General features: G+C 37.4%; 3 protein-coding genes and 2 long non-coding RNA genes across 7 annotated transcripts in view; 2 read left to right on the top strand and 3 right to left on the bottom strand.

Annotated features, from left to right (window-relative positions):
- The window catches only part of snx17 (sorting nexin 17), a 46,970-nt gene extending 45,750 nt beyond the window's left edge, over nt 1-1,220 (bottom strand). For both annotated transcript variants that reach the window (XM_022663793.2, XM_022663798.2), the window contains exon 1: nt 447-1,220. In XM_022663793.2, coding sequence (XP_022519514.1) covers nt 447-506 — 60 coding nt within the window. In that variant the 5' untranslated portion in view covers nt 507-1,220. The remainder of the gene's footprint in view (nt 1-446) is intronic.
- Nucleotides 1,221-2,608: 1,388 nt separating this feature from the next.
- On the top strand, nt 2,609-7,991 carry atraid (all-trans retinoic acid-induced differentiation factor). The gene is made up of 7 exons (XM_007256648.4): nt 2,609-2,730; nt 2,953-3,107; nt 5,200-5,268; nt 5,426-5,497; nt 5,592-5,710; nt 5,793-5,893; nt 7,072-7,991. Exons 1-7 carry the CDS (start codon nt 2,626-2,628, stop codon nt 7,174-7,176), a joined length of 726 nt encoding a protein of 241 aa, XP_007256710.2. The 5' UTR covers nt 2,609-2,625; the 3' UTR covers nt 7,177-7,991.
- LOC125803889 (uncharacterized) lies at nt 5,900-6,524 on the top strand. The gene is made up of 2 exons (XR_007440249.1): nt 5,900-6,076; nt 6,108-6,524. It is a non-coding gene; the product is annotated as an uncharacterized LOC125803889 (long non-coding RNA).
- Nucleotides 7,992-11,067: 3,076 nt separating the features above from the next.
- On the bottom strand, nt 11,068-20,439 carry eif2b4 (eukaryotic translation initiation factor 2B, subunit 4 delta). Of its 2 annotated transcripts, XM_049482461.1 has the most exons (14): nt 20,297-20,439; nt 18,788-18,831; nt 17,948-18,122; nt 17,381-17,575; nt 16,257-16,339; nt 16,047-16,088; nt 15,550-15,641; nt 15,255-15,369; nt 14,193-14,269; nt 13,952-14,054; nt 13,593-13,720; nt 11,768-11,945; nt 11,475-11,655; nt 11,068-11,372 (listed from the first exon to the last, which is right to left on the bottom strand). In XM_049482461.1, exons 1-14 carry the CDS (start codon nt 20,355-20,357, stop codon nt 11,173-11,175), a joined length of 1,674 nt encoding a protein of 557 aa, XP_049338418.1. In that variant the 5' UTR covers nt 20,358-20,439; the 3' UTR covers nt 11,068-11,172. The 2 variants fall into 2 exon arrangements, with proteins under 2 accessions (XP_049338418.1, XP_049338422.1); XM_049482465.1 differs by lacking the exon at nt 16,047-16,088.
- A 2,596-nt stretch (nt 20,440-23,035) lies between these two features.
- Nucleotides 23,036-25,197, bottom strand: LOC111190079 (uncharacterized). The gene is made up of 2 exons (XR_002649010.2): nt 24,379-25,197; nt 23,036-23,471 (listed from the first exon to the last, which is right to left on the bottom strand). It is a non-coding gene; the product is annotated as an uncharacterized LOC111190079 (long non-coding RNA).
- Nucleotides 25,198-25,424: the final 227 nt, after the last annotated feature.

Here is a 25,424-nt window from a genome sequence, read left to right as displayed (position 1 = left end):
TTATTTGTTGTCTTTAAAAGGTGTGGGAACGCTTTGGTATCATTACCATTATGTCAGTGGTCTTAAAATGACAATATCTTTTATTGCAATAAATTCTGTTACAATATATCGTCCAGACTTTTTTTTTTATCGTGACAGGCCTAATTAATTGTCTCTTAATTGTATCTGAGTGTAGAAGAGCGACAACCATTCAAAGCTTTGAAACAAACTTTGATTTAACATTAACGAAATGTCTAGTAAGCAATTCACTAGCTGATTAAATAAATGTTGTTTTAAGGTTTAAAGATGTAGTTAATGCATCAAACAAGGACCGTTTTTGCAACCAAGGGAACGTTAACTCACGAAGTGAGTAACTTAGCCCGGGACACAACCCAGTTAGGCTAGCTAAACCTCTGGTTCGTTTGTCAGTCGTAGCACTAAGCTAGTTAACTTAGTTAATTACTCACCACGTATGTAGATCCGTTTTCCCCGGAGCGGACCTCCGTCTCAGGTATAGAGAAATGCATTTTCCTCTCGATTAAAACTTTAATATATGCGAGTCAGACGTCTTTTCCTCCTAGTTGCAAGTAAATCCACACAGAAAGTCAGTCCCCTGTCTCTCTATCCCCCTAAACCAGCCGTCTCTCTCTCTCTCTGTCTGTCCTGGTTTCACCACTGTTTAGTCTGGGCTCTGCAGCTCCTCTTCTTCTACTCCAAATCAGAGGTCTTCTCTCAGACCAGTCTTCGCCTCGGGCAGCAGATAAAACTTATTTCAGCTCAGGGACTAAACTTCTCCCATAAAACCTCTGAGCAGCAGCAGCAGCAGCCATGTTGCAATTGGAGGTAATTCCACCTTCATTGTTGGCAATTTATCAGCCCGTCTCCTCAGATCTGTCCGTCCAGCTCCTGCTAGGATTGGTGAAAGTGGAGATCAGCACTTGCAGCGGAGACAAAAACCGAGCCTGGCTAAAAAACTTCGAGCTCAATCTCCCTGCATGGAAATGTGCAGTCTACACAACCCCCGCTTCAGCCTGCAGTGGTACAAACGAGTGAGGAAGCGAAAACAAACCAGCACATTTCTGCAGCTGCTCTGTTAAAAAAAACCCTAGCCCCGGAATACTGCCTCCTTAAACCGATAAGACAATAAAAACCAGTCCACTGAAGCTGGAATCTCCAGATCTCTGATCTGTTTATCCTCCGCTGAAGGTGGCTGGGTAGCTATAATGCATGCAATGTGTGTCCACTAGCTTCTAGAGGCATTGCAACAGTCCCTCGGATCATACCAACTCGAAGACAGGGGGAGCCGTTTTATGTGAAATTGCGTCAAAACGCTTATTTCAGGCGTTTTAACAAAGTAGAGCACTTGTTTAGAGTAATGTTAAATAAATACTGACGTTTGTGAACGCAATCATAGCTTTTATTTCAGTATTCCAAGTATATAGCATATATTTTCTGGTTCTTCCTCCTCCACCTTCTGGTTTTGTTGGTGTATCCCGAGGAGTCTGCAGGGTAAATTAACATGCATTTCATTAAGAGGACTCAAGTTGAAAATGGGAGGAAACAAGCGTTATAATTCACGCTAATTAAATGTTGCAACAGTGTTGTGTTCCTTATTAGCAAGATAGTAATTTATTTAAAGCAGCAGACCATTTAAACATTGTTAAACAACAACAACAAAAAAACATAAAATTAGAACTTGAAAAGAGCTGGTAAGACAAAAGAGTTTGCAGATCTGCATTAAAATCACCAGATTCATTCAAGTATTTTTTAGCATGCTTCATGTAATTTCCTATTATATCTATAACCTTTTGTACTGTCCCTTTAAGATAAAGGGTAACATTTCAAGGGCTCACTAAAACATTTTAATTAACTGCTTATTCCAGTTTATCCCTGCTCAGTTTACATTTATGAGTATTTCCACTGACAGCCAGCTAAAACACTTAAAAGATCACTTATAAACTGGCATTTAAACTTGTTTAATTGATTAATCTTTAGATTAATTAATCTAAACAAATAGCTAGAAAATATATATTTTTAAAAAGTAGCTTAAAAGTACACATATATTTAATTATAAATATAATATAAATATTTTTTATTAATATTTTTTATATATATTCATATGCATAGATACAATTTTAAGTACATCTGTATTTTATTCTAGCTATTTGTTTATTAATTGATTAATTAACAAAAGAAAATCATTAAACATGCTTAAATAAGCTAATAACGGTGTAAATCTTTTAAGCCTTTTATATATATATAAAAATATTCTGAAAACAAGCAATAAAAACGCGACTTTAAAAGTATTTCAGGGTAAACTTAAATGGTTACATGCTCCCTACGTAGTGCACTACAGAGGCTCTAAATATAGCGGCGCATGAACCCGAACAAAGCAAAATGTACAATCTACTGTGCCAGTCCCGTTACAAAAACAGGTCTGTACAACTTCCGAATGAATGTTTAATGCGTTGTTTTGGCTGTAAAAGTGCGATTTCATCAAAAGTCACGTAGTCCACTAAATAGGGGGTTAAAGGCCTTCTGAGACGCGCCCACGGAACACAAAGCGGGCGCTGATTGGTTCATCGTAAACGTGAACCAAAACGCTGACAGTCACGGGGTGCATCACAAAGTCATGTGACTGGAAAGATGCCTGCTGGGGTCAGCGCTTCTACTCTGTCCGCTGTTTATTTATTTTATATATTTCTCATTCTCTCCGGTGTCTACGTCTATTCTCAGCAGAGCGAGCCGCAGGTAGGGCTGCGCGCGCCGGCGCGCTGATTAAACTACTGATTGATGTGAATGTTTAGTGTATAAAAGCGGAGAGTTGTGTGTAAATAGAGAGCAGTGAGTGTCACAGCGTTGTGCAGTGGAGCTGTGCTGTTCTGATGGAGCAGTTTCTATGTGTGGAGTAAATATGTGGAGCTCTGGACTGCAGTAGAAGCTGCTGTTCTGACTGTGTCTGTGTTTCTGCAGTTTTGTCGGTTGTGTGATGGAGTGGTGCAGAGCGGCAGTGCTGTGTGGAGCGCGTGCCTCTCAGCAGGCCGAATAGAAGGGCGATGCTGCATTAGGAACAGCAGCAGCAGCAGCAGCGCTGATGATAATGGTGATGATGAGGACAGCATTTTCGGGTAGGCAGAGATTACAGTACAACAGCTCGTGTCAGCGAGGCTGACCTTTCCTGGGGGTTGTTTTATGTAGTTAATGACAATTTTAGGGTTTTATTTTAGAACTAATTTAAAGATTACCCCCTTCAGTCCTTGCGACCCTCACAATGGACATCACAGTTTATAACATTTTTTGTTGCACATAACACTAATTCAGACATACTGCTAATTTGCATAGATCATGAACCAGCCAATAAAATGTTAAAGTAAAAGGTAATTTTTACTAAATCTATGTGATGTAGAACCCTTTTTTTATCACAACACCAATGCAGCGGACATAAAAAAAAAAGTAATTCATATTTTAGTTTATGTAGTTTATTTTATACTATTACATTCTTCTTTTGTGTTCATCACAGGCAGAAAATAGCATTCTTATATGTTTTCATCACGGGATCATAATTCAGGGCTGAAAGGGTTAAAGGATGAGCCTCCAGACAGCAAAGAACATTGAATAAACCATAATTTTTTGGTTGCTTTCTGACTTTGAGTCGACGTACATTAATGATTTTAGGCAGAACGTGATCCCCTCATAAAATAATAATAATAACAACAACAACAGCAACAACAAGAATTACACTGCACCAAGTATATCCAGAAAGCAAAAGGATGTTGAATCAACATCAATGTTTCCATCTCTAATGCATTAAAAAAATGTTGATCTTCTACGTCATAATAAAAAATCAGAATCTATTTATTGTCATTGTTTGAAAAAAAACTACAAAATATAATTTAGCAGCTTGATAGCAGAAATTAAACAGACAAGAAATCAATATAAATAGCGATAGCAATATAAAGTGCAATATGCAGGTACAGCTTACACTAGGGAGCAACAGATTAAAGATGCGGAAATGCTGATGTGGATGTGGAAAACTGTTTTTGACTTTTATTATTTAACACTGCCTAATATATATTGGGTAATGTTTCAAAATCTGACATTAAAACAATGTCGACATCAGAATTGATCTTTTGTGCACAATGATTTACCGCTGATTTAACAATAATTCAACGTTATTGTTTTTTACATATGGTTTGTATTAATGAATTAATTCACAGTGGTGCTTGAAAGTTTGTGAACCCTTTACTTTTAGGACTTGTGAAAAACTGATGATGATTTAGGTCATATTTATTCAGAAATATAGAAAGTTCTAAGGGGTTTCAAGCAGCACTAAACTTTCAAGCACCACTGTACTTACATTAAATATGTATATATAGTGTCTGGATTCTTTTTCTGTAGCTGTAGTCACTGTGGTATTGCAGTGTAAAAAGGGACATTTAAATAATAATTATTTATATTATTAATAATATTTGTGTAAGCTACCTTTCACCTATAAGCACTGTGAGTTTAGAAGAGCTCAGCCCAACCATTCATCACCTTTAAATAAAAGTGAATTTAATGTCAAAGTTTTAACATTAACCAATTAATATTAGGTAATGTTAAATAAAGGTTGTTTTAAGGTTGTTATTTCATCATCAGCCTTAAAAGATGTAATGCAACCAAAAAAGTAACATTTATTCAATGTTCTTTCCTATCAGGGTAAGCTATAAAAATAAAATAGAAGCGAGATATTTATATTTAAAAGTAAAGTTTAATACAAACAATATATATAAAAAATAATACGGCTGAATCAATGTTGAATCAATCTAAAATCGATATGCACAAATAAATCAATTATGAACTTAAAGATCAACATTGTTTTTATTGCATTTGAGGTGGAAAAATAAACGTTGAATCAGGGTATTTTTAATGCCTGGGCACCCTCTTGTTGCAGTGAGGTGAGTGTGTCATGTCAGAAGAAGCTAATAATATAGATTCAAATAAGAGACATTAATAATCTGTACATATAATAAATGTAAACTGCTAAATAGCATCTTGTTAAAAAAGATTAAGCCCCGCCTATCCACACTGACATTACAAAAAGTGGTTTTATACAGATTTTTTTTTTTTTGAAGAGGGGATCTTTAATTTTATATAAATATTTATTTGGAGTGTGATGTAAAATACAAAACACCTATAAGAACAGACAGCTTATAAATGTTATTCCTGTTGTACTTTCAGGTTGGATTTCTCAAACTGTTCTCTGAGTCGTTTGGATGACCTCAGTGAGGCATCAGCAGCATTTATAATGTGAGTAATAATAAAGTCACTAAGGCCACTGAAGGAAACGTCTAGACAATTAATGACATGTTTAAGCTTTGTACATGTTTAATAATATATATTATAAAATGTGACATTCAAATGTTATACCTATTGGCTAATCTTAGTCATGTTCTTTTTTTTTCAGCGATCTTTCCAACAACCCTCTTTCCAATCTGAGTGATTTTGTATTTCAGGGATTTAATCAGTTGGGTCATCTGTAAGTAACACAAATATGTAACAAAACTTCAGATTCAGGCTTTTTCCTTAATTGTCAATCTGTCTAATCTTACATTGCATAACTTTTCTTTCAGTATAATGCCCATAAAGCTGGAGTGTCCAGGAGGCAACACATCATGGGATAAAGTGGAGGTTAAAGGGAATACTCGGCTCTGTGAAGGACAGAAGAATGCCTGCAATCAGACAGGAATGTGTAAGTCATCCGAGCTTGTAATATTTCTATCGTTTCTTCTTGTGATTTTTGTGAAACACTCTGCTTACCTTTGTTTCTGTAGCTTGGGACTGTCCTGAGAACTCTCTCTGCATGCCTTACGGACCAGGATTCTTTGAGTGTACCTGTGCTCAGAACTTTCATGGGTATAAATGCCTGAGAGAGGTAGGAATTCTCAAAGCTTTCATTTAAAACTAGCATGTGCTGTGCGGTATTCAGCAGTGCAGTATTGTAAGTCTAAGGTGTAAATCGTAATAAAATCATGTAGTCTGATCCGGGCATTAAGGGTGCAACAGCAGTTACTGAGGCTGTGCATGATTTAATGAACAAACAAAATCAAACAAGAAGGTAGAGAATAGCTAACATTAACTAATGATAGCTAACATATAATTGAGGAATTAAGGTGTGGACCGTAATAAATAATTGTTGATGTTGCTGAACTTTACTGCTCCTTCGCATCACAACAGACTGGCAGGGTCACCTACAGGCTTGTATATTCCTTGGGAGTTCTTTTGGCCACACCACGCCTCTTTACGTAATTACGTTACACGTACAGACTCTAAAAGAGGATCCGGCTCAGTTTTACTGAACACGAGCAGCTGGTGGAGCAATGGAGACTTCAGAAGAGGAAACTCAGGGCTCATTCACTCATAGTAATAACAAAGAAACGAAGAAGTGAAGTTTCTCTCTCTCTCTCTCTCTCATATTAATCCGCTCTGAAAGGAGACCGCATCACACCCGCCTGGTTTAAAATGCTTCTTTCGCTATTACTCATTCTCACCAGAGAGGGCCCTCAGATTTAAAGTTTTAATAAAAAATGTAGTAAAGTGGAAGTAGGAGAAAAAAAATACTCCAGTAGATACAGGTACAGCATTTTAGTATCTAAGTACAGTAATGAAGTAGGTCTACTTCGTTACTATACATCTGTGTCTACAGAGCACTGCTAGTCTCCTTGTAATGAAGCAGAGTTCATTTAATATTTTATTATTTTGAGGACATATCGGGATGTTAAAGGGTTGTCCGTTTCTTAGAGGAAGGATTTCAACCACTTACTTCTTGTTACTTTATTTCCAGGAGAAAGGTTACACTTAAAAATCAGGGGTAGGTGTACAAATCAGGAACGGGATTGGTAATCTAAACTGAATTATCAAGTGTATATTGTAATGTAATGTTTTATTCATCAGTGTTCTCACTGTAGAGATTTTTGCAGCACAGCTGTGACTGGGCATGTTGAGAAGTTTTGGTGTTTTTTTTTTTTTTTTTCTACTTTTTATTAAGGTAGCAGTGACTGTATTGATTTAGTGCCAATATGACCAGTGTTTGCTTTCTTTGCTGAATTGCAGGGCCAGTTTCCCATGATGGAGGTCATGGCAATATTGGGTGGATCCACAGTTGTCATTTCGGCATTATTATGGGTAACCCAAAGAAGAAAAGCCAAAGGCATCTGAATTCTGGCTTCTTGACTGTCAAAACGATGGTAGAGAACACTGTACAAAACACAAACTGACAGAAAACTGACTGCATTGAATGACAAGTTTACCATTTTAAACATACTTTTTTTATTTATTTATTTTTTTTGTATTATTTGAAACGGTACTTCTGAAGATTTTTTTTTAATAAAAAGCAGTTTTTTTACTGAGCAATGAATTATGCTGGGAAGTGCAATAGTATTTTTTTTTAAGCCGTCCCAGAAATAAATGTTACAACTGACAATTTACAATTGGCCTTTCAAAGCTGTATGTTGATTAATCTACACTGAAAATAAGCTATATTCTGATTGTGGGTTTATACTGAACACTTAATCAGTGTAGCCTCTGCAGTATTGGCCAGGGGTTTGACTGCACATATCTATATATATTTAGTTTTGCACACAATTACCGTATTTGTTCAATTATTATTTGTTTGCACATGCATACACTTATATTGTACTTGTTTTCTAAAATGTACATATATAATATATAATGTGTATAAATAAACATGTATAAACTATAATATGTTTACAGTTCAGGGAGAGTCATTTGATGACCAGTGTTTAAGTACTATCTCAAATTTAGCATCAGACTGTTGGTTATATAGTAGACATAGTAAAGATTTAAAAAGTAAAAATGCATTAAAAGACTAATAATCATGTATGCAGTGTGGTAAGCAACTACCTTTAAGTATTGGTCCTCATTGGTGGTAGCTGTTTACTACGTCCATTTCAAAATGAACTAATCTAAAATCATGTATAAAAGTATTTTGAAATAAATGATACCAAGAATGAGTCTTTTGTTATTTTATCCTACAATTTTTCAAATCAACAAAGTTTGGAGGTTTCTCTTGTTAAATTTGCTTTAAGAAAATGTCCAGAAATATATGGATGCACTGAACACACACAAAAGCCTAACATTCTTTGTTTTTTGTTTCTTCTGAAATCATGTTTTGGAACATAGCTGTAATTAATTAGATTGTATTCAGCCGCAAGTGCATGAGTAAGCTGCACATACTGATACTAGATGACTCCTCAATATGGGTGCTATCACTTCAGGCAGTATTCCACAGTTCAAGGCTGAGGGTCTTTTACCTCTCCCTTTTCAGTAGCTAAAAAGCTTCAGTCTATTCTTTCCAATTTAACCATTTTCAGGATTACATAAAACTTTACTTTATCAGAACAGTGCGATCTAAAGACAGGAAATAACATTTAAACAACACACAAGCCACTGTGTACCAGGAATCTTTACATGAATACAAATAATTAAATTAAATATAGCCGCAAGCGGCGGGTTCAAGCACCAACTGGCACAATGGTGCCTACTAGAGCATAGAATGGTGATGTGTAAAAAGGTCTAATATGATTGGAGACACTCCATCACATTTAGATATTATCAAAAGTTTTTCACCTGTTATTAATGTTGAGCAGAGGCCTTTCAACATGATCAGTGCTTAAATTCACATACAAATCTATTGAAGTTTGTAGGATATTCATCAAGTGAGTTAGAACTAGTCAAAAGGTGTCTACGTGTTATGGGTATTGATCAGGTGGCTTCAACCAGAATGTTCACAAAGTGGTATTCAGATTGACCTTTTGACCTTTGCAAAACAAGCTGAAATGTTTGACCAAACAAGTTTAACTTAACACAAAGGAGTGCATTGTCTGATATGACGTGTAATTACAGTTATTCTAAATCTAGTTCTGAATTAAATGGCGCTTCATCGAGCACCAACTGGCACAATGGTGCCTACTAGAGCATAGGATTGGAGACACTGTCACATTTAGAAATTATCAAAAGTCTTTCACCTGTTATTAATGTTGAGAAGAGGCACAAAGGAGTGAATGTTCTGACATGACATGTAATTACAAAGTTATTCTTAATCTAGTTCTGTATTAAATGGCGCTTCATCAGAGTGATATTGTACAGAGGTCTTTAACATTGTGAGATTACAGCAAATACTGCAGAGTTACAGCAATTTAGGTTAGAAATTCCAAGGACGCACAGATTGCTTGATGCCTGGAGAGTATTGTATGTGAAATTTTCACAAATGTTTTTAATGAACATTTACCTAGAGACTCTACAGTGTGCAGCAAGACTGAAATGGAGGTGATAGGCCAAATATCCAGAGAGTAGTTTCAATATAGCTATTTTCAAACAATTAGCAATTATGAATGAACAAAGCACTTTTTAAACATAGTTGTATTGAGAAATTTGTCAGAGCCACTGTACTAAATATGGCAAAAACAATTAGATGTCAAAATAGTACAGTATGAATGACACATACTAGATTTTTTGGAACAGCGCCCCCCAGTGGTCGGATTGTTTCAGCACTTTGCAGGTCACTACAGTGTCTTCACCTGAACATAACTGCCAAGTGTCATCCAGATTGGGCAACATTCAGCCTGCCAAAATGTCTGCTGAATGCTGATTGGCTGATGTTGTTCAGCCATGTTGATTGCTTAAGTTGCCCTTTGAACATCCTTTAGAGGCTGTATGATAGATTCTACATGCAAAGTTTCAGCTTGCTAGGTTGCACGGTTGCTGAGAAACAGTGCTCCAAATTTACCTCTTGAAGTGAATGGGGCATATATCCGGAAGGACTAATTTGCATATGGCGGCCATATTGTTTACTTATTTCAACTTTTTCTTAATGAATATTGAAGCGCATGCTCTCACGAGTATTTTGATACCAAAATTCCTAGGACTAGCTCGCAAAAGTATGTTTTGCTTATTATGCAAATTAGCAAAAAATCTATATAGAAGGAAGTGCATGGTCCAAATTAGAAAGTTGTTGGTATTGACCCAAGGAATCCATCAGAAAAAGGAATTTTGAATGTAGGTCTTATGGTTTTTGAGTTATTAAGGAAAAAGGGAAAAGAGTTTCCTTGTTTATAGCGCCACCACTTGACCAATCGGTGCCATTTTTGTTGTACTCCGAGGTGCACTAATACTACATCTACCTACGAAGTGTCATGTCTCTACGACTTGCGGTTAAGGCTGTAGATATGCTTTTTCAGAGGAAAAAGAATAATAAGAAGAAGAAAAATCTGAGCAAAAACAATAGGGTTCTACGCACTTTCAGTGCTTGAACCCTAATAAAACAGTACCATGTTTCAAAATCAGTACAGTATTTCAAAATGTAATATATTCATAGCTCTGGACAAAAAGAGACCATTTAAAAATGATGAGTTTCTTTGATTTTACCAAATTGAAAACCTCTGGAATATAATCAAGGACGAAAGATGAATAAAGAGGAAGACAGATGATCCCAAGCCATCAAACCAAGCTGAACTGCTCAAATTTTTGCACCAGGTGTGGTATAAAATTATCCAAAAGCAGTGTGTAAGACTGGTGGAGGAGAACATGCCAAGATGCATGAAAACTGTTATTACAAGCTAGTGTTATTCCAACAAATGTTGATTTCTGAACTCTTAAAACTTTATAAATATGAACTTGTTTTATTTGCATTATTTGAGGTCTGAAAGGTCTGCATATTTCTTTCAGCCATTTCTCATTTTCTGCAAATAAATGCTCTAAATTACAATATTTTTATTTGGAATTGGGGAGAAATGTTGTCTGTAGTTTATAGAATAAAACAACAATGTTCATTTTACTCAAACAAAACTATAAATAGCAACATCAGAGAAACAGATTCAGAAACTGAAGTGGTCTCTTATTTTTTTTCCAGAGCTGTATATATGTTTTCTTATACCCCTAGTTAAAATGAGTTTTAATGTGTTTTTTTTTTTTTTTGCATGTGAAAAGTGATGTGGACATTTTTTTCCTTTACACTAGACAATGAACTTTTTAAAACAGATACAGATACTTTAAACAGATACCTAATAAAGAAAAGAAGACACAGAGAACTTTGATTAAAAGCATGTGCCATTTTAGATACAGGTTTATTTTATGCCAAAAGCCCACTGTGTTAAGGTTTGTGAATGCACAAATGCAAAGCAGAAGCCGCTTTCTTTACTGATCCACGTTCTTAACTCGTAGTACTACAGGCACAGAAGTACAGGGGATCATGCCTAACTCTGTGATCACCAGGTCAACAAAGTCTGGAGGTGTTACATCATACACCAAGTTCAGCAGGCCCAAGGACGTCTCGCTCTGCCAGTCCGCCAGATGTGTCTTTCCCTTCCGAGTCACAATCAGGTCGTCAGGGTCATCTGTGGGAAGAAGTATAAATTTAGTGTTCTCATACTCGAGACAGTAATTTAAACTGAAACTATTAACCTACAATCATACTTTAATTATTATAGCATAATTACCAAGTTCATTAGATACGAAGGAATCCGTCTGCACTCGTTCACAGAACTTGTAGGTCTCACAGCAGACCAGCACAGGCACATTATAGGCCTTTGCCACCAGGGCGATTTGAGACGTTCCCACACGGGACATCACGTATCCGTTGGCCAGAAGTGCATGAGCCCCAAGAAACACCTTGGATACCTGGGAATGGGGTACAATTATAACTGTTATGCACCACTTCTGTTATGCTCACTTAGCAACAGAAATTTGTTATTAACCATTTAAACCAATAAAGTAAAATTGCTCAAGTTACCTCAGGCAGAACATAGGAGACGGCAGAAATGAGCACGTAAGTACATCGTATGCCCCGGTTCACCAAACGCCTCAGTGCTTCCCTGCCCTCCAGCCTGGGCCGACTGTCCACCACAATGACTCTGAACTTCCTCTGCTTCTCAAAGGCCTCACACAGGATGTGATTGACAAGTGAAGAGCTGAAAAACAAACATCGATTAATCACATTCCCACATTTTTACCAGTTTCAACTGAACACTGTCAGCATTACAATACTTAATTTCTTTTGAAGTGATGATATGAAGTGATGATACACAATGAGTATACATCAACAGCGCAGACTACAAAAAGCATGTGAACCTCTGTGTGAAGTCAAAACTTCCTCTCGACAGTCAAGCATGGTGTAGGGAGCACCATGGTCAGACCTGGACCTGATCTTGCAATCAGTGAAAGGAACACAAAAGGTGTATCAAAAGTCTATGGTGCCTCATGTTCACATTTACGGTCAAATGTACTAAATGTGACTTAAACGTGAGAATGTGCGTTCCTCCACATCAGTTTCATTTCAGGTGTATGCACCTGTTTCTAATGTCTGTGACAGTTAGCGACACTTACTCACGCTACACTGAGTTTGCAAATCCTGTTTATGTAGCTTGCAATCAGCTACCAGAGCCCTGAGAGAGCACAATTGGCCTTGCCCTCTCTGGGTGGGTAGATGGCACTCTCTTTCCCCTCATCACTCCAAAGGGTGATGTTGATTAGCACAAGGCGTCTGTGAGCTGATGTCTCAAAACAGAGTTGCTGTGCTTTCACTCCCTCACACTGTGATGCTGCTCGGCAATGCTGCATCAGCAAGAGCAGGGATGTGCTAGTCTTTACTCTTTTGGTGTTTGGGCATCGCTAATGATAGGGGAAGTCTTAATGAGTGGGTTGGGTAATTTGGCCATGTAAATTGGGAGAAAATGTGATAAAAGTAAAAAAGAAAGAAAATGGTGGAATTCGTTGACAGCGCATTTTCTGTGGCCATTATAATTTTGTTTGGGCCAGATTTCCAAGAGTTTTCTCTCTGTGCTAACTTAAGTCCAGTTTTGGAGAGTGAGTCACACAGAGGCACGCCTTGCCCTTGCGGGAGGTGGTGAAGCCACCAGCTGCCCAAGAGCCAGGACCAGTTAATGCACAGCCTAACCCAGTGGCCATACAAACATGGAAACGCATTATAGTTACAATATAAAATTTTTAAATTCAATTGTTTTAATGACTTGCTGTTTTAATCTTTTCCTGTAACTGCAGAAGAGCACACATCATGAATTTCATGAATGTCTTAGTACATGAGGCCCCAGCTACTCTGGATGTAGAGACAGTGGGTGATGCAAAAAAGACAATTACCCAAAGCAAAAAATCAACAAAAAATATTTTTAAAACTTTTTTTTTGTGATTTGGAGTCCTGACCTAAACCCTACTGAGATTCTGTGGCATGACCAGTTAGAGGAGTTTGTAAACAAGGCATCCCAGAAATATCACAGAATGCATTTTAAAAGGTGAATGGTCCAAAACAGCTTTAACATATACAGGTGTTTCAAGGGTTTACTTTTTCCTTCTAGCATTTACTCTGGATGTTTACTCAGTGTGCTCTATAAATGACATCAACAATACAATGTTTGCGTTATTAGTATAGTTTAGATATGTGTTAGTCCATAACTGTGACTTTTATAATTATTAGTCCACAATTTACTAGTAATTAATGCAGAAATCCAGGGTTCAAATGGTTCATTTACTTTTTTTGCAATAGTACCTACTATCATGAACATAGATGTGTTAATGCAAAAAGAAAGATTCTGTTTTCTTACCATCCGTACACTAGAATGACGTCTCCATCACTAATCTTATCAATTGCATATTTAGAGATGCCTTTCGCGGCTAATGTGATCTTCTCATTTACATAGCTGTCAACACACGATAACAGTTTCTTCTTGGCCTGTGGACAAAAGGGAAAACATTAGGAGAAAGAACCTGAAATAAAACTATAAACAAAACACGTTGCATGGTTTTGTTCATATTTTATAATTACATAAATTTTAGTCAGACAATTAACATTAAATGAATTCTTTGAGCAAAACCGTGTTCTGTAGGGATCCTCATTTCAGAAAACCTACATCATCCCTTCACATTTAGCTGTTACTCCATGTACATTAATGATAATCCTCACCTCCTCTTCTTTACACTGACTGGGTATATTGGATATCTCCTTCTTTATGTACTTGATTGCATTACCCATGCTTGCAGAGAGAGGGCGACACTGATTGAGAAAACTGCAACGGAAAATATGAAAAACAGCTTTCTTTAAAATGCTACTTCAATTCACAAGTGACAAAATGCAGTTGTACAGTACTAAAAACTACTTCTAAACATGTACTGGGTATGCTAATATTGAGAAACAAAACTCCAACCTTATGTAGGGCTTCAGTTTATTCACTAGGTCCCTGGCCAGCTCCTCATTAGGAGGAGTGCTGTAGTCTTGAATCACCTGCAACAACACAATTCCATAATTAATATTATAGGTCTAGATAGAGAACAATAATAAATCATAAAATAAAGTGATTTTAAGTGATCAATTTATTTATTTATTTATTTTACATACTTATTGTATTTTTCTCACTATAAGGGGCACTTAAAATCCCCCTTTTCCCAAAAAATCGTCAGTCCACCTTATAATCAGCGCGTCTTATGTATGAATTTTATTAATCAGGTATTAAGGAGCAATAAAGCCACTCCACTGAAGTACAGCATTATATAGGGGTTTCAGTTTGGTTCTCCAGCACTGGCGCTGGGGTAGTATTAGCATTAGCCGCTAACCGCTATTTCCCAATTCAGAGGTAAGTATTATCCTGCACCAAACCCCAGTTAGCACTGGTGGAGAGAAATCTGTGTAGATTAACATCCAGTGCTTGTTTGACTTTAAAGAAAGTTGAGGTTACTGTTTAAAAAAGTGAAGCGCTTTACTCGCCCAAATAAACTGTTTTCACAAGAGAAATCTGTGTAGATAATCATCCAGCGTTTGTTTGATTTTAAAAGAAAGTCTTTTTTTATTACAGTTTAGTTTACTTAGCTTTAGTTAACTTAGTTAGCTACCCCCCACCACCACCAAGCAGCGAGACCTGCTGGATTAGAAGTTCCTTATAGTGTCTCTTAAAATGCACCTTATATCCCAGTTCGCCTTATGTATGAAAATAAACAAGAAAATAGACATTTATTGATAGTGCGCCTTCTAATATGGTGCTCCTTATAGTTCGAAAAATACGGCATATTGCGATAGCAATGATACTATAGCTGCTTCAAGCATAAACCCTCCAATATTCTGCATGTGAGGCTGTGGTGGTAATACAATTATGTTTAAAATGCTACACATTCACCACATGAACAATAATAACTTATGCATTATAACTAAGCATGAGTCAATCAGTATAATCATTTTAATTAGCAAGAAGAAAAAAGTGATGAAAGTGATTTACCTGCTTAAAGGCATGCAGCAGGGCCACAGAACGAGCATTGGAACCAGCTACGATACCCTGTGAGTACTGCAGACCCAACCGCACAATGGAGGGGTGGATAACTGTGGCAGGAATGCTAAACATGACACAGCTAATTACTCGACAGCAGATGCAGCAGAAAATGTAAAATTTACATTACAGAATTCTGAAAGCTTTTTACTGTAGTATATATGAGGTATCTTTTAGAGATCCCCCATCACTGGATATGGCACCAGACATGCCAGTATTAATTTATTGTAATGTTTTTGTACAGTACCTGATCTGCTGGGTGAGGGGGGCTTTGCGGCTGTACTGGTGTAGGTGCGAGAACAGGCTGACTTTGTAGCCATAGTCTGACCTCAGTGGGATCTGAAAAATAAGACAAAAGCAGTGACAGTGGCTGCAGTGGGATAATGTCTGTGACTGCCCCTGTCTCTGCGCGAGGGTCTTCAGGGTCAGCGCTGACGCTACAACAGAACAATAGATTTACTGTCTAAATGAGATGCTGGTAAGAGATAAGATAAATGTTCACTGGCCACAATGAGACATTTACAAGATGAAATGGATGGAGCCCACTAGACACATAATTAAAACAAAAACACCAACATCTGTTACATAACAGAAAAACAAAACAGATCCCAACTAAGCTACAGAAGACCAAAAACACACAATATACACTTCACACAAATAACCCCATCTGTCTCTGCATGAGAACAGGAAAGAAAATACACATCAAACAAGATAAAACACTGCACACACAGTGTGGACCCAGACCTTGACTCGAGATACATTTAAACTGGTTCCTTGCCCTGACTTCTGAAAAAAATAGGAAGTAAAGCATCTGAAGTAAGTGTGCTGAAATAGCTTCAGGAGAATTTGGGATAGTAAAAGTGGGGCAGCAATAAACAGGGAAAACACAAGAGAAGTAAATATCACTCGTTAAATGAATAGTAAAAAAAATACATGCATGTCAATCTTTCTAACCTGTTGTCTTTCCAGCTTCTTGGCAAGTTTTCTCACCACAGCTGGATCGTCCACTTGGATATGCTCCGGTAATCGTTTTACCGCTGAGAGAAGATTAAAAAGAAAACAAAAAGCCATTACAATGTATTCAGACACCTCAGGCACCATGATACTCTCTCCACCATGCTTAAAGGTTCTTAACACTTCTGTCCATAAAACATTTTTCCCAAAAGCTTGGTGAAACATCCAAGCAGTTTTGGACAAACCATTTAACAAACATCATATTTAATTTGTAGTTAATGCAGATTCCAGGTCATTTCAAACATTAAGTTGGAGACAGTGTTATGGCCATATTGCTGAATTTCATTGATGGCAATACCTCAAGTATGATCGGCTCCAATATTGAGGGTGTCCTTCCTCTAAAATCTACTTTTACAGTTAAGATAGGTAAGTGGTTTTTTAGAATAGTTCTATTTACACTAGCTAAAATTAAAAATGGATTTTTACTTTCTTGACCCACCAACATGTGTTTACATAAGTTTACATAGGATCTCGGGTGAATTTTGCATTTTACAGAGACTCTAAGACTAGGTCAGTGGCTGAACTGCACTTAGCAGGGCATTACACATGTTGTTAAGTAACTTATGACATTGCAAAGACTGTTAAATCTCTTTATTTTAAAACGTTTATAATTGTTGTCCGTCTCAACACCTCGCAGTGCTGTTCATCAGAGGTGATGTTTGCATGTATTCATGAGCAAGAACCGAAATCCTATTGTTTCCCCACCCCCGCCAGACTAAAGCAGCATTATACCGGCATTCATTCATACTAGAGGCCACAACTACACATTTTAAAATAAAAAAAAAATTATGGAATGACACTTTAAGTAAAATTTTAAAGCCTTAATAAGCTTAATTCCTCTACCATCAGAGCACCATAATTAATAAGTGTGAAAAAAATGTTTTTACCCTCTCGAATGTCTTGTGCTACTGATGTTTTCAGAAGTTTAATGGATTGAGATCCTAAAATAGGTGATTCCATCTTTATTATATACTGTTTAAGAACATGTAAGCACTCTGTTCTTAAAACAGTCCTGACATAAACTGAAATTATATTATACTTGTAATAGAAAAGGTTTATTTTACCTGGCTGGAGCTCACTCGGCGGAGCTTTCGACTTGCTGGAGGGGGCTTGTGAACCTGGCTCTTTCTTGGCCTGTTTTGATGCCCGTTCCGCTTCTTGGCGTGCTCGCCTCTCAGCCTTCAACTCTGCTTTGCTCTTAGCTGACTTGTCTGTAGGTGCAGTGGACTCACTGACCGGCACAGACACTGCAGATGGGGCTACCAGACACAAGACAATCAGAACAGAACAGTTTATCTATATGCAAAATAGTAAAATCTGTACAAAAAAGCAATAAAGCAATGTAAAACAAAGATGGCATAGGACATGTACAAGAAATATCAGGTCATGAAAATAACATGGCAAACAACGACCACAAGACAATTAGAGGAAACAGTTAGGACATTAGAATACAGTGAGTAAATAACACAAAAATAAGCTGACATAAAGTAGACAAATCCACTTACTCAAGATATAACTCCTACTGACAGGTATGATTAATTCTTAACATCAACCAAACATCATACAAAAAACCCTGACAAAAGCATGATTAATTCAGTAAGAGACTAACTCAGACTTGTTATCTGTCCTACCTTTCTGTGCTGCATTTTGCGTAACTGGTTGAGAGGAAGCTGGAGGATTTGCTGTTTTTTCTTTAACAGGCGCTTTTTCCGTTGGACCCTTGTCATCTTTCTTGCCCTTTTTCTGTTGTTTCTTCTCTTTCCTCAGACGTAGTTTTTCTTCTTTTGTCAGCTCCTTACCTTCATTCTATATATGAAAAAAAAAAGTCAGCAGAAATTCAACTGCAGGGGCTACAAGGGCTAGGTAGTGGACTGATTAAGGCAGTATACCATAATACTTCCACATGCACGCACGGGCGCACACACACTATTCTTTTCTCAGGGTTTATACACTTTTTAACCAATACATTTCCATGATATTCCATGACTTTTCCATGCTTTCAAGGCAATTTTCATGACCTGAATTTTCCCCACTGTTGGACTAATACCAGTTTCGTTATCTTATCTTCATAATATTGGGAATTGACTGTATGTCTTAATAATAATAATAATATTGTATACTATGGAACGCTCATATATAATTAGGAAAAACAACATTTTTCATAAATTCTTTTCTGCTTGGTTAAAATTTACAAGATTGTATCCTTTGGTACAATATTATAAGAGGAAAGCTGTCTGTTTAAAGCATACAACATGAAGACGTTAACTACCCAAGCCATCCTCTAATACTGTAACACATTTAACAAATATCTTAGCTGTGATCACTAATATAAGCCAGCACATTAGCACAGGAGCACACACTCTCATTCATGATTAACACACCATTATCTCAGAACATATCAAACCCCTAACTTTCTTATAATAATACTGGCAGAAATATGATGTTTACCTCAGTTAGCTTCTCTGACTCACCTTTGCTTTCTGAATTTCAGCAAGAGACTTCTCATCTCCTTCATCTGTGATAGAATAACAGGCTTTATTATACTTAACAAAGAATGGCTACAATGTAATTTGTCTCTCATTCTTAGCCAAAAAACTGCAAAACAGCTGGGTAATCTGACACTACTGGACTGTACTTTTTCAGAGTATGTATAATAATAATAATGTACAGTTTCAATGTTTTATGGCCATTTTCTTCATAAGCATAAAACAAATCGCTAGTAGTTGGTCTCAGTAGCTAACACTAGCTAACAGGGTTTGTTAATTAATTAACTATTCTGGTCCACCTTAAATGGTGCAACCGACGGCAGAGGCTGCAGCATTTAAGGTGGAGCGAAAGTTAACTGGTAAATCAGCAGCTAGGCTGACATTCAGCCCTCCGCTGCTATATATCTGTATCATGTTCACACAATACGAAAATATAAATGAACTCGCTCACTAAATTTACCTGATTCAATTTTGGTATTAACATTCAGAAATTAGCCTGGGCTCTTATGGGTTAAACAACAGTTAACTAACCTAGATAGGTTACGTTAGCTTATCTAGCATCTTTGCGGTCAACTTGAACCCATTCAGTGTTTAAAGTGTCTGGAAAAATGGTCGACAATAGTTTTGTAATTTATATTTATTGCCTTTTCTCAATTTGATGAAGACAGTAGGTAAAAAATAAAATGTTTCTAATGTTTCAACTTTAATGTCTGTTTAATTAAAGCACATATTTGTGTGGTAATAATGTTGTGGTCACTATGACTATTCAGTTTTAAAATCTTTCTCTAAACGTCCCTTCGCTTTAGGCCTTACATACACAACAAAATACGTATAATATTTATATAATAGTAACTTAACACTTAGCTATAATAATTCCAGAACCAGTGGACCACAGAACATGGTGGCAATTATAATAATTTCTGGAGATTTAAGTTGTTGGGATTATATTGACCTAGAGAAGAAAGGGTGTTGGTACATTTTAGAAAACAGCAGGAGGGTTTACCTGTCAGGAGTTAGCTAACGTAAGATGTGTGTAAGCCAGGTCCAGAAAGTAAAAATCCTATCCAGGGTTTTGTACCAACTGTAGCACAGCCGCCCCGGCAGTTGGAACAAACCCCTGTATTGGATTTCTACTTTCTGGACCTGGGTTTACCCACCTCTACTAACGTTAGCTATATGAGGCTTAGCTAACCTAGCAACCTTGCTAGCTATTATTTTCACAACAGCTGTGGCTACAGTCAACAAACTGCCCCAGATAGTTAACCCCTGACAGCTCCCCGCTGCTGTTTGTGAGTCCAGAGCTGAGCGCTTTCTGATGCAACTTCGTACAGAACTAGCGACACCAGCAGCAGCTCGCTGTGTCTGTACAGATAACTACTGACATTAGCTCCACTCTTCTCCCGCCCGGTTTACTGAACCACAGCAGTACTGACTGACTGACCGCCCCCCGCTCACCTCCCTCAGCTCCTCACACAGCCCGCTGCGCCCCTTTACCTGCAGCGTGGTTGATGATGGCTGTCTGTTTAGAGCGCTCGTTTCCCTCTGAATCTGCCATGTTTCCACTTGCTGGACATCACGTTGAGGGTTCAGAAGAGATGTGCTCAGGAGAAGCACCGCCCCTGCCGGCGGGAATAGGACACTGCACCTCACCCGCTGTACTCACAACAGTGTGCTCACACTTACTCACTAGTACTTCAGATTTCAATGCTGTAATGTTTGAAAAAAGCATAAACTCAGTAGTATTTTATTATTTAAAAATGTCCTGCACTGTAGATTAATACTAAAGTCACCCAAACAATAAAGGAAAACATCTGGATCTATTTAGTAAATAAAAAAATGTTTAAATAAACCAGAATATTCAAGATGCAAAAATTTTATTGTCGCGTCACAGAGTACAGGTGCTGGTTCCCACTATTGTGCAGAGAACAATATTTACAACAAGTATAATAGTGAAATAAAACTGGATATACAGATAACTTTACAGCATACAATACACATAATAACTTACACTGTAGACCAGAGACTGTAAAAAAAGATGGACGTCGTGTCTCCGTTCCCATTCATTCAATGAAAATGAAGCCAAAATCTTCCGCCATGTTGGCGATCCTGAAACCCGAGTCTGCGCAGTAGAGACCAGAGGAGGGAGAAACACTGTGCAGAGACAGCCTACTCATTTGAATAACCCCGCCCCTGAGGGCTGCCTCGTGGTCACAGACTGCAGAGCGGGGCGGAACAGAGCTGAGCTGACGGTCTGTTACTGGTCCCTCCCATAACCAGCCCTTTTACAATAACCACACCTTTTTTGAATAGAGCTGAATAACGTTTTAAAAACGTGTTCTGTGGGGATATAACAATTTGACAATATAAGCAGAGGTTACACTAGCTGTTGCATTTAGATAAAGGAGGTAGAATTACAGTATATTAAAAAAACGTGATTGAAAGTTGTCTGTTTTGCCATTTAAACCTATGGGAATGGGTGGGGTTATACAGCTTTCTGAAACCGAACAGCAGGGGGCGCCCGACCTGTGGTGGCTTCACTTTTGAGGGACGATGCTCTGTCCAGATATACACAGTCTATGCTATAGACATATTGACAAATGGTATTGCACATAAATACTTTAATGTTTTATATTTTATATATATCAAAGTAGACACCTTTTTCTTATATGACAGCTTTGCAAACCTTGGCTGTATTTTATCAGTCAGCTTTATGAGGTAGAGTCACCTGAAATGGCTTTTCTTTAGCTGTGGTTTATCAGGAGTTACTTCAGTTGTGTTGTGAAAACGTACAGTTGATATACAGTGAATTGCTCTATTTAGGTAATGTTGTTATCTATATTACTTTAAAATTAAACATTTCAAGAACTTTAAAACTTTAAAATCAGGCCAGCACCAGGAAATGAAGAGCAAGAGTTATCATCTCTGTTGCACAGGATAGGTTTATCAGAGTTATTAGCCTCAGAAACTACAAGTTATGAGCACCCCAAATAAAAGCCACCTAAACGCTTCACAGAGTATTTTGATTTGTTTAACCATTTTAACCCTTTCAGAACTGAATTATCTCCAGTGATGGAAAAAAGTATGTAAGACTGCCGTTTTCTGTCTTCAGAAAAGAAGACTCTAATATTCTTCTATAAAATCTATATAGCAAATAAATCCAACTAACTAAAATATTAAAAGGATTTTAATTGTTTCTATTGCATTGGAAGCGTGTGTAATATTTTATATTAAATATATATTATATATTATACATCTAATTTGATTAGTATTTAGGTTACTAATCTAATTGATAATAATTACTGGTTTGCATGTTACAAAGTAAGCATTTTAAAAGGTATTACATGTTATAATTGCACTTACAGGCACTTAATAGTTCCTATAGCATTGTGCCTATCAAGTGTACAAATCTATAAAAATATATAATACTGCTGTAATACTGCCTATTGTCTCATATTTTAATGTTCATGGCATTCTTTACATTTATTATGTAGTTACAGGTAGACATGCACAGCACTGCAAAGTAAAATAATCAATGTTTAAAACCTTTTTTCATGGGTAATATATATATGCAATACATCCAGATCAAATGCCAGCAGCTGACTGAGCTTATGGTAGTTTATATAATGAAATTAGTATTGTTTGCTTGTCAAATGTGACTACTATTACAAGATTTAATTAATAATATTAATTGATTTATATGGTCATAACTTGAATGCACAGATTGTTGTAGATGACTGTGCTCAAAGTAGACTACTGCTAGACTGTAGTTGTGTAATTGTATGGGCCTTACTTATAACTGACAAATATGAAAACAACAAAACATATGGATTGTTTGACAACCAATTACTTTCCTTTATGTTTTAAACATAAACATGCTCATATTGCTGCTAAATTTAAGTTTAATGTTCCATTTAAGTTTTTTTTTTACTTGTATTACTTTTATTATGAGTATTTTCATATATTTATTCACAGCTAACGAGGATTGTTTGATGTTGTTTTATATAAATCGGCAATAACATTGGACCTGAAGTATAGATGTAATATTATCAAGTAAAACAGTTTTTTAATCATGTCACATTGCCTGATGAACTAGATTTTGTTGGACAAGGGGATCAAAATGAGATCAAATGTCACAGGGAAGTAGGTAATGAGCTAAATGCAGTATTTGTTTTTGTAACAATTTCATTTTCATTGTGTTCAAGTCTACAGTGTGAAAATTTACAACTCAAAAGATTTCCAAGATGGCATCATCATTTTTATTAGGCAATAATGTACACAGTACAATCATGTAGTCTTTAATATATTAATATGAATATGAAATATATTACATATTACTTAATAACAGTGCTACGTACTTAGTTACTTACCTTTCCAAAACATATTTTAAAAACATTATACATTAAAATACGTATTCTATATTTATAGCCACTAGAAGTGCTGAAATGGGCTGTTCTTGCTTAGCCGCCATTGCTGGCTGAATTCACAGCGCAGTAGCTGGTTGAAGGGGACCAAACCTCACAGAAACACCTGACTTGGTTCCATTTGACCAGCCACAGCAGGGTGTGTTTTTCATGGTATGAGATGAAATGAGGAAGTAGAAGTACAGAAGATAGGAGTGGAAATAAGGTAATATTGCTTGTGCTTCTTTCTGTTGACTCTTGACCCTTACCTGGTGAAAGAGAGAGAGAAAGAGAAAGAAGAAAATTCATTGGTTACTATATGATAAAATCAGGAACCCTTTTGACAAGAAATTCCTCTCTAAATCAGAACCGCAGCATTTCTGGCTGCACAGCATCTAAAACTCTATAACAGCAGTGTGTAGATCTCAGCTTCATGTGGAGGAAACCCATGTAAGGCCAGGAAGCCCTGAGAGGATCAGTATGGAGCGGGACAGCTGTGCTCTATCCGTCTGTGCTAGCTATCTCAGTGAGAGGGGATCAGGGTGTGGAAGCCCCGGGCGCGTGCCTATGGCCTTCCAGACCGCATAAACAACAGCATTAGCACCTCTCCCACTGCCCGCTGTATGAGGCCCATTACACCCAAATCAGCTTTACACCTATTGTTCCCACTGTACAACAATACAAGTAGATCTGCATATCCTCAATTAACAGGTATACATAGTTCTGAGTGTCAAAGATACTTATAAAATATGCTTAATGTGTCTATTATATATCACTAATACAAAATCCTTGTGTACTATCTCTTGTTTAGGCCTTGAAAAATAGCTTCTGAGCTTGGCGGCAAAGTCCCCCTGAAACCACACACTTCCTTACATTCCATAACTGGGTTATTCATATGGGGATATAAGGAAGCATGTCTTCACAGGGGGCAACAACTGGAATTCCATCGGAGCGTCACAGACAAAGTGTCCTTTCATTTGCCACTGAGTTAGCCTTATGCTTACCCCAAAGCAGTTCAGAAGACATTGGAGAAGTTGGAGAGTAATTCAAAAAAGTAAAGTTTGTAGGCCATTCACATAGTGTATCAAATAAGATAAACTTAAAAACTTAAACATAAAATTAAGTCATATAATGTTTAAATAGCCATATTTGTGCTAACAAAAAGTAGTCGTTTACCTGTAATGGATGTTGAAGTCTTTATATGTCTCTTCAGCACACTGTTCTCAGTCCATGGTTCTGGCAGAAGGAAGATAAGACCTAGAGAAAGGTATACCTTGGCTATTTCTCAGAATGAGAAGAAGAAGAAGAAGACTCTTTCTACTCCAAATCTGCTTCCATCAAGTTTGGCTAACAATGCTGCTTGGTCTAACCAACCTTCCACAATGAAGGTCTGGCCCCTGTGATGTTCTCAAACTGTACCTCTGCTGCCTTTAACCTCAACAAGGTGTGGACAGCAACCAACTGATAGATCCTACAGTAGATCAAAGGCAAGGAATGACACTTTACATGACAACTGGCCACTCACTCCTACCTCCTAACTGTTTTCCCTCAGTGCACCTTTTCTCGTGGAAGACTCCTCCCAAATGTACCATATCCTCCTCTCGCTGCCTGATTTGAAAGGCTGACAGGGCATTGACATCAAATCCTTAGGATAAAAGTGCTTTATAACTGCTTAGTTCGTTCCTTTTGGTTCCTCTGTACAGATCCCTATGTGCTGGTCAACAGGTATCTGGACAACTGACCTCTTTTACATGCTACACTAAAGTACACTCCAAAACTAAACTAGAGAATAAATTAAAACTATATATTCAAAAGCCAAACCAGTATCCCGGTCCTAGTTAATACCACACCATAAAAAAGAAACAACCTAAAAGACCAAGCCAAGTCTGTCCAACACCTCAATCTGCCAATAAATAAGTTATGGTCCTCTCCACACCTCTCTCTCTTTCACTCCATCTCCTGCTGAGTCCTGCCCCATCCTTCTCTCAGCCCAGCTTGTGGATTCTGCCCAGACATGGCCTCGTACTCCCGGCCTTTTCTATCTCTCCAGCTCCCTCACACCGACTCCCCCTCCCCTCTGCCACAGCGGCCTCCCACCTGTTGGTGTCCTTTAGAAGCCTGGGCCTCTCCTGTGCCTGCTGTCCAGCCCAATCAGGGCCGTGACAGGGAAGAGGGAGCCTGTGAAATCACACCTCTCAGCTGTTCACACTCGGCCAGAGACA

The sequence above is a fragment of the Astyanax mexicanus genome, chromosome 1 (genome assembly GCF_023375975.1).
Source record: "Astyanax mexicanus isolate ESR-SI-001 chromosome 1, AstMex3_surface, whole genome shotgun sequence".
Lineage (NCBI taxonomy): Eukaryota > Metazoa > Chordata > Actinopteri > Characiformes > Acestrorhamphidae > Astyanax > Astyanax mexicanus.
Note: the sequence above shows the minus strand (reverse complement) of the source record. Positions and strands in the feature narration are given on the sequence as shown.